Source organism: Canis lupus, unplaced genomic scaffold (genome assembly GCF_011100685.1).
Source record: "Canis lupus familiaris isolate Mischka breed German Shepherd unplaced genomic scaffold, alternate assembly UU_Cfam_GSD_1.0 chrUn_S1831H2028, whole genome shotgun sequence".
Classification (NCBI taxonomy): Eukaryota; Metazoa; Chordata; class Mammalia; order Carnivora; family Canidae; genus Canis; species Canis lupus.
The window spans coordinates 7313-17292 of record NW_023330691.1 but is presented as its reverse complement, the minus strand read 5'-3'; the positions used below and the strand labels follow the sequence as shown (position 1 = coordinate 17292).

The 9980-nt window shown below is 35.0% G+C and overlaps 1 protein-coding gene across 1 annotated transcript; it reads right to left on the bottom strand.

Annotated features, from left to right (window-relative positions):
• Positions 1-478: 478 nt before the first annotated feature.
• Positions 479-1408, bottom strand: LOC119869236 (olfactory receptor 4C46-like). Its single transcript, XM_038589276.1, has one exon. It carries the CDS (start codon positions 1406-1408, stop codon positions 479-481), a length of 930 nt encoding a protein of 309 aa, XP_038445204.1.
• Positions 1409-9980: the final 8572 nt, after the last annotated feature.

Here is a 9980-nt window from a genome sequence, read left to right as displayed (position 1 = left end):
CAATATCAATATATTTTTAATTTTTTAAAAAATGATTTTATTTATTTATTCATAAGAGACACACAGAGACAGGCCTAAAGACACGGGCGGAGGAAGAAACAGGCTCCCTGTGGGGAGCCTGATTCCAGATCCCGGGATCATGCCATGATGCAAGGCAGATGCTCAACTGCTGAGCCACCCAGGTGTCCCTATTTTTAATTTTTAAAATTAGGATGAAAGCTTATGAATCCATGCATATGAATGAAGCTCATGAAACAAGCCCCAATTTGCTAGCATTATTCAAATATGCAAAGAGAGATCCTGAGCTAGGGTTATTTTTCCATTTCTTGCACCCATTTTTGCTCTTGAAAACAAAATAGCAGTCATTGTTGTTGTTGTTGTTGTCATTTTTTATGTCATAGGTATTCCTTGCTGAGATCATCCAACATGTCTGTTTGACTTTTGCCTCAGTTGAATCACTGTTGAGCTCCAGATACATTTATTTGTCACCCACACTAGCATTCCTACTACACAGTTTCCTAATGGCATTTTTCATCTGGTCATTTCTCAAGGTATAGATTAAAGGATTTAACATGGGAGTTATTGTAGTATAGAACACTGCAACTGCTTTATCAATGGATAAAGTAGCTGCGGGTCTCATGTACACAAATATGCAGGGCACAAAGAATAGGACGACCACTGTGATGTGAGAGACACAGGTGGAGAGGGCTTTGCGCCTCGCCTCCAAGCTGTGGTTCTTTAGGGAGCGCAGAATGACCACATAGGAAACCATGAGGAGGAGGAAGTTTAAGACACAGATGAAACCACTGTTGGCAGCAACAAAGAACCCAAGAGTGTGGGTATCAGTGCAGGCAAGATTGAGCAAAGGATTCAGATCACATATAAAGTGATCTATGACGTTAGGGCCACAGAAGGGTAGTGGGATGATAAAGAGGATCTGTATGGCTGCATGAAGAAAGCCTCCCACCCACACCACTGCCATGAGCAGGCCACATAGCCGCCGATTCATGATGGTCATGTAGTGCAGTGGCTTGCAGATGGCCACATAGCGGTCATAGGCCATCACAGTAAGCAGGATGACATCAGCACCTCCAAAGAAATGTTCCCCAAAGATTTGGATTATGCATGCATTGAATGGGATGGTCTTCTTTTCACGGAGTGACTCTATGATGAGGGTGGGGGTATTGACAGAAGAATAGCAGGCATCAATGAGGGAGAGATAGGCCAGGAAAAAGTACATGGGGGACCCCGATAATGGGCTGGCAGTGATAGTGACCACGGTGAGCACATTTCCTACCACAGAGACGATGTAGATGACCAGAAACACAACAAATATGATTTTCTGCATCTTTGGATTCTCTGTGAGCCCCAGTAGCACAAATTCTGTCACGTTGTTCCTAATCTCCATTTTTTCGTATTATGCTTAACTACATGACCTGAAAAAGAAATCCCTTATATTAATGTAACCTTGCATTTAGTAAGCTTCCACATCTAGTAAATGTAGCAGCCTGTATTCTAATGAGAAGTGGATTCTCATGAGGTTTTGTGAGATAGCAAGTAAGTTCTGAGTTCTTGAAGATCACCTAGGCATACTTCATCATCTGAGATGATAAAGAGCCTATCTTGAAGGAATCATACTGGCAGCTAAGTTTCAAAAGAGTGGTAAAGAATGGATGTTCAAGCTATGAATGGAAAGCTAGGAATTCTTTCTTTACCCTTAGGAAATGGGGAACCATGGAAGGTAACTGAATAGAAGTGGAAGAATGACCAGGGGTTGGAAGAATGGTGACTCTTGGATATAACTCTGTGAAAGTCCTTTGTGTGTCTTGGATGAAGTTGAATTAGCTTCAGTTAGGGGATGTCAGCCAGAGACAGAAAGCCCAGTCACAGAACATTTATAATAGTTAACAAAAATGTGGAACAGTGTGTTTCTTATGAGAATGTAATAAAAGGCTCCAGGAGCTATTATAAAAGAGTAGATAATACAAGTTTTCAAAATCCCAAAATATTATAATAACTGATAAATATATTTTAAATGATTGATTACTATGTGCATGGCATGGTAGTAACCTGTGTGGTTAGCATTGTTTCATACTTTTTTGCAAGAGACGAAATGATTGCAGATGTTCAGAATAATAATAAAGATAATATCAACTAAAATGTAATTATATATATTTTATAATAATTATATCAACACAAATGTAGACACTTGCTGTGTTCGTTTTTTTCAGAAATGTGGTTGTTTAATCCTCACTACATTCCTGTGAAATAATTACCACTATCATACTTCCTTTACACAGCAGGAGATACAAACATAGAGAAGTTAAGAATCCTGCCCTAGATCAAGCAGATAAAAATGAGGAGAGCCAAGACTAAATCAAATTTTACTTGTGACCTTTTTCCTTCAAATTATTAATCCTTGCTCTACATTGTTCTGTGATAATAAACAGTGTAAACTAGTAATCTCTTTTGACATGACCATAATCAAAGGACTTTAATGGTACTTCAGAGGCAAATATATATGAAGTAATTTCATCAAGACACACACACACACACACACACACACACACACGTACCACACACTGCAGTCTCCAAATATTAATGAAAATGAGGTACTGCTTTCATTGAAGAGCACTTTTACCTTGGCCTCTCATGCAGCCCATTTCCTCCCTACCCAATCCTCTTAAAAACCTGGGTCTCCAGAGTTTTCTGTACAATGTTGAAAATGACTACCATGGTCGTTAAGTGTACTGTATTGGTTTGAAATCAGAGAGACCCGATTGGAATCTTGCCTTTTCCACTTGCAACTTCTTTTATCCAGGGTACATTTCCTGGGACCTTATGTTCTTGTTTCCTCATCTCTAAAGTGAGAATGATCATATCCACATCCCAGGTGCTATGAGAATTGATTGAGTAAATGTATATGAATATCCCCACCGCATTACTGTGAGCACACGAAGAGCTTTCACATATTTTTGTGACTGTATTCACACAGAAGATAGGAAGAATTGGTAATTGACTGTAATCAGAAAACATTTAATCACGCAATAATCTCTGGAAGAATTATCTCTAATTTTACTTTTCAGCATACCACAGAGACTCACGTTATGCATAGTAATTAACCTTAGGAAGGACAGTCTCTGGTCATGCTTGGACTAAATGACTAATGATTTATGTCATCTATAAACATATTTATATATCACTGTGTGGGGGGCATACTTACATTTAATCTTCATGCTCATGATTAGTCTTGAATGTTAAAGGAGGCATCTTATGTCAAAATAGGTGTCTTGTGACCAAAAATTGGGTTCCAATTTTTATAAAATCTCATAAAATCTCTATAAGCCTCAACATTTTCATTTGTCTGTTTAAGTTAATGACATTTACTAACTATCTTCTGACTAATGGGAATATGGTTATAATATTACTGTTTGTAAGCTGTTGAAACATAATGATTACTCTTTATAGAAAATACCAATGTTTAAGATGCTTCAATGCTGCTGAAAACCTTACCTTATAGATGATCACAATGATGTTTAGGATTTTTCAGAAATAATTCCATCTTCAAGCTGGCCTCTTCTTTAATAGTAAACTTTCAGTATGAAAGATAGAACACACCTCAGACACAGACTATTGAGGTAATTTGATAACAAATCAAAGGTCCTTGAAAAGGTGTTTCTCCTAGTCTCAATCTTTCCTTCTAGCCTAAAGCCTCAAAATTCCTTATTGAGAATCTGGGATTTGAATTTGGAATGAATTCTTTTGAAACACTATGGAGACATGATCTCCAGATGGCTCTGGTCCCATAGACAAGAGGCAAGAAATGTGGAGGAAACACTTTCAAATGGGTCATTCTTCTCATAATGAATCTTGCTCTAGGAATGTAAACCCCCCACAATATTTTCCTTTGGCACTGCATGGATATTTAAAGAGGTTTCCAAAAAAGTTCAAGGACCTTGGCTTAGAACTGCTGTTTTCTCTCTCTGGAATTAATTATCTCCTTTGGTGGAAAGGCTTGGTCTTAGAAACAGGTATGCTGAAGAGACATGTTTGAAAATCACCCAATTTCGAATAGGGAATTGCATTCCCTCTGCTTGGAACCCAACCATGCAAGAATCCCCTTTCTCTTTGTGAACTTTAGTTTCCAAGAAAGCTAAATATCATGGGAGTAGGAAAATGGCATAATTTGAGTGTGGAGACCTGTAATGTTTTAACCTGTTGACTCGGGTCACAGAGAACCTGCCTCCCTAACAATATTAAAACATTTCTAGAAACCTGTTATTGATTGCATTAGAGCTAGTGCAGTGAGGGCTTAAAATCAGTGGAATGGCAGTTATTAAAGTCCTTGTCTCCAAACGTTGTTTTTCATTTTCATCAGAGGGCTATGAAATTAAACGGAAGCTCTAATAGGCTCCTAATTAGTAATCTCTGGGACTCATAGTAATCTCTATGAACTCATGGGTTCATAAGGAATACTAGGCAACATTAAAATTATGGTGAGATATCAAAATACAAGCAGAAAGTTCTCATTTTAATCACAAGAATTGTTCCATATTTTTTGTCACTTGGTATTGTTATTTTCCACGTCATCATTCAAGGAGGTATGTGCTGATATATTATTGTGGTTTTAATTTGCTTTCCCTGATGACTAATGATGTTGAGCATTTGTTTGTCATTTGTACATTTTTAAAAGTATATTTAGAGTCTAGTTACTTAACATACATTATAATAATAGTTTCATGTGTAGTATATAGTGATTCAAAACTTCCACAACACCTGGGTCTCATTACAGGTGTTCTTCTTAATTCCCATCATTTACTGTCACCCACTTCCCTTCTAGTAACCATCATTTTGTTCTCTACGATTAAAATTCCATTTTTTTTGCCTCCCTCTCCCCCTGCCCCCATACTGTATGTTTTATTTCTTATTGTACATATGATTGAAATCTTTTAGTATTTGTATTTCTCTGACTGACTCATTTTACTTAGCATAATTCTTTCTAGCTCCATTCATGTCATTGCAAAAGGCAAGATTTCATTCTTTTTACGGCTGAGTAATATTCTATCATATGTATATATCATATATATATATTATATACATGTAAATATATACCAGGTTTTATATCTACCACATCTTTGTTATCCATTCATCAGTTGATGGATACTTGGGTTGTTTCCACAATCTGGCTATTGTAGATAAACATTGGGATGCACTATCCCTTTGAGTTAGTATTTTTGTATTCTTTGAGCAAATACCTACCAGTGCAATTTCTGGATAGTTGAGTACCATCCAAGTATCATCTATAAATAGAACTTATAAAACTCAATACCCCAAATACAATTAATTCAATTAACAAAGGGGCTGAAGACTTCAATAGGCATTTTTCCAAAGAAGACATTCATATTGCTAATAGACACATGAAAAGAACCTCAACATCACTTATTATCAGGGAAATACAAATCAAAGCTATAATGAGATCTCACCTCACACTTGCCAGAATGGCTAAAATTAACAATACGAGTGCCAAGAGATGGGGATGGGGATGAGGAGAAAGGGGAACCCTCTTGCACTGAGTGGGAATGCAAAGTAGTGCAGCCACTCTAGGAAATGGTATTAGGGTTCTCAAAAAGGTAAAAATAGAACTACGCTATGATCAAGCATTTGTAGATCTTTTTCTGGAAATTTCTTTTTTGCGTCCTTTGTACAATATAAAGATAGTCATTCTGGGTTTCTAATTACTAAAGTCTGAACGTTCTTTATATATTCTAGGTATAGGCCTTTTAATCATATATATATATCTTATATATTAAAAATAAATATAAAGTATATGTTTATATAAAATTTATATATATAATATATATAAATTGTCTGTAAAATGTTTATATATTTATACTTTATAAAATTGTTTGCGTGTCTATATACATAGTTTTTTCCTAGTCCATGGATTGCTTTTTCATTTTTAGAAAGATGTCATTCAGGGAGTAAAAGAGTTAAAATATTAACAAGTTTCAATTTTCAGTTTTACTTATAGCTCATGCTTACTGGGAGATATTTATTTAAAGATTTTACTCATTTATTCATGAGAGACAGAAGGGAGTCAAAGGTATAGGCAGGGGGAAAATCAACTTCTTGCAGGGAGCCTGATGCAGGACTCCATCCCTGGATCCTAGGATCGTGCCCTGAGGCTAAGGCAGCCTCTCAACCATTGAGCCACCCAGGTATCCCATTGTGAGATATTTAATAAACATTAAAGTTTATTAATGTTTAAAAGTTTAAACAAAGTTTAAAAATACTCTTTCTAGTATTTTTATAGGTTTGTTCTTAACATGTAGGTCTCTGACTCATTTTGAGTTAATTTTGGGGTATGATATGAAGTAGTAGTTGAGGTTCATTTTTTTTTTCCATATGGGTATGTAATTGACCCAGCATAATCAGTAGGGAAAAAAGTCTATTCTTTCCTTCATTGAATTACCTAGACATTTTTACTAAAAAATCATACATTTAGGTCTGTTTATGGACACCTAATATTTCAATGATCTATATGTTTATCCTTATAGCAATACCACACAGTACTGTTTATGGGAGCTTAATATAAATCTTTTAATTAGATAGATTAAGTTCTTTAACTTCTCTTTTTTCTCCTCAGATTAAGTCTCTGTTCTCTTTTTTCCTTCCAGATTTTACATAAAAGTGATAGCATACCATATTTGTCTTTCCCCTTTTGGCTTCTTTTATATAGCGTAATACTCCCAGTTTACCATGTCATTGCAAAAGGCAGGATTTCCTTTTTTTAAATGGCTGAATAATATTTATCTTCTTTATTCATTCATTTATTGAAGAATTTTTATGTTTTCCCCATATTACAGCTTTTGTGAATAATGTTAGAGTAAACATGGGTGTGCAGTTATCTTCATGATACTGATTTTTTAAAAAATGACTTTTTTTCTTAAGCCTCACACATAGGTGAGGCTTAAGCTCCAGGCCCTAGGATCAAGGGTCTCATGCTCTACAAACTAAGATAGCCAGGCACCCCCAAGATACTGAATTTAAGTCTTTTAAATACTGCCACAAGTAGGATTGGCACATCATATTTACAGTAGTATATTTTAAAATTTTTTGAAATCTCACCATATTGTTTTCCCTAATGGCCGTGCCGTTTTGAATTTTCACCGACAGTGTATAAAAGTTTTCTTTTGTCCACATTCTTGCTAATATTTGTTAGCTTTAGTGTTGTTTTAAATAACAGTCTGAACAGGTGTAAGGTGATATTCAATTGTAGTTTTGATTTACATTTCCCTGATAGTGATGTTGAGCACCTTTTCATATATCCTTGCCATTTATAAGTTTTCTTTGAAAAAAATGGCTATTAGGTTTTTTAGCTCAATTTTAATTGAATTATTTACTTACTTGCTATTAAGTTGTATGAATTCAGTATGTGTTTTCTTTTTTTTTTAATTTATTTTTTATTGGTGTTCAATTTACTAACATACAGAATAACACCCAGTATGTGTTTTCTTTTATGATTTTTAAACTTATCAGTTACATATTTTGTGAATATTTCCCCAGTCTGTAGTATGCCTTTCAATGTCCTGTTGCCTTTTCTGTGCAGAATTCATTTTTTTTAATGTAGTCCCACTTGTTCATTTTGCTTTTTTTTTCTGTTTTTTTTTCTGTCTAATCCAAGATATAATTTTCAAGACTAATGTCAAAAATCTTTTCTCGCTGTTTCCTTTGGGTAATTTTATCTTATTAGGTCTTCTGTTTAAGACTTTTATTCACTACAAGTTAATTTTGTGATTCGTATAAGATAGGTGTCCTATTTTATTCTTTTTCATGAATATCCAATTTCCTCAAAACCTGTTTTTGAAGATTCTATTAATTCCTTATTGTGTGTTTTGGAACCCTTGTCAAAAATCAGTTGACTGTATATGTGTATGTAATTGTCTTGGTTCTTCATTCTGTGACACTGGTCTAAGGTGCTTGTTTTTTATGTCAATATCATACTGATTGATTATTATACCTTTGTCATATAGCTTGAAATCAAGTATGGGATATCCCCAGATTTTTATTTTTTTAATATATTTTTAATTGAAGTTAGATTTGCCACCATATAGTATAACACCCTGTGCTCATCCTGTCAAGTGCCCTCCTCAGTGCCTGTCACCGAGTCACCCCGTAACCCCGCCTGCCTCCCCTCCACTTTCCTTGTTCATTTCCCAGAGTTAGGGGTCTCTCAGGAGGTTGTTTTGTCACCCTCACTAATTTTTCCCACTCATTTTTCCTCCTTTCCCCTATAATCTCTTTCACTATTTCTTATACTCCCCATATGAGTGAAACCATATAATGATTGTCCTTCTCCAATTGACTTACTTCACTCAGCATAATACCTCAGCATATTCAGGTTATTCTTCTTTCTCAAGATTGCTTTGGTCATTCAGGGTATTCTTGTGGTTCCAAAGAAACTAACACTAGTTTTTTTTTCCTCTTCCTGTGAAAAATGCCTTTGGAATTTTGATCAGGATTGCATTGAATCTATAGATTGCTTTGGGTTGTCTGGACATTTTCACAATATTAATCTTACTAATACATGAGCACAGGCTATCTTTCCATTTATTTATGCATTCTTCCATCTGTATCATCAGTGCCTTATGGTTTTCAGTCTACAAGCCATTCCCTTCCTCGGTTAAATTTATTCCAAAGTATTTTATTGATTTTGAAGCTATTGTACATGGGATTGCTTTCTTCATTTCTTTTTCAAGTAGGTTGATGTTTGCATCTGAAATGCAACTGATTTGTGTTAATATTTTTATCCTTCAACTTTATTGAATTCACTTCTTATTTCTCATATATTTTTGGTGGAAGCTTTAGGATTTTCTATGTATGAGATCATGTCATTTTTTAATAGAAATAGTTTTACTTCTTCCTTTCTCAATAGGATGATTTATTTATTTTTTAACCTAATTTCTCTAGTAAAAGTCTTTTCATTAAACATTGAACATAAATATTGAGAATGGACATCCTGGTAAAGTTCTGACTTTATGAGGGAATTATTTTTTGAATTGTGTTTGCTGGGTGACAAAGTGATTTTTTAAAGTTATTTTTCAGGGACACCTGGGTGGCTCAGTGGTTAAGTGTCTGCCTTCAGCTCAGGTCATGATCCTAGAGTCCCAGGATTGAGTCCCACATCAGGCTCTCTGCATGGAGCCTGCTTTTCCCTTTGCCTGTGTCTCTGCTTCTCTCTGTGAGTGTGTCTCTCAGGAATAAATAAATAAAATCTTTTAAAAAATAAAGTTATTTTTCTAAAATCTATATTATCTTCTATGCGTGGTTATTGAACTGTCTCTTGCATTAAGGATGACATAGGGAGGAACATGAAAATTGTTTTTTCATATTAAATTGAGCAGTAGAAGAAAACATGTTTCAAAAAATGTTTGCTACTCCCTTGTAAAGAAGTATAACCGTTACTAAGAAGACATAGGGAGATACACTTTTATTGTTTTCCATTATGAACTAAACTAATTAATTCAACTGGAAAATGAGAAGGGGATTCCATATTTTTATCATTACTGAAGGCTCTAATAAAAATAATATCTGTTGTCTTGCAGCAGCAAGTTGTAAATGTAAAAAACTATAAAATTCCGAGAGTGGTTGACTGCCAAGGCTGTGATCATATGTCTATGAAATAGAATGGTATAAACCAGATTTATCCTTAATGAAAGCGGGGAGAATCTAGGTTCTAATAATTTTTAGTCATCTTTTCCAAGAATCCAAGAGTAGATTTTCTGAGTTCTTCTGTTTGGGATTGACCCCGAGGACCTTATTCAATAGGAATAAATGTATAAAGCCAAGGATAGAAGCTAAAATACGATTGCATATACCCTGCTTCTTGGTCTTTGAGAGTAATTAATTTATAACCTTTACCTTCTTAGGGACCAGGTATAAGAAAATATAAGTATACCAAGTATCATCCAGTCCTGCTG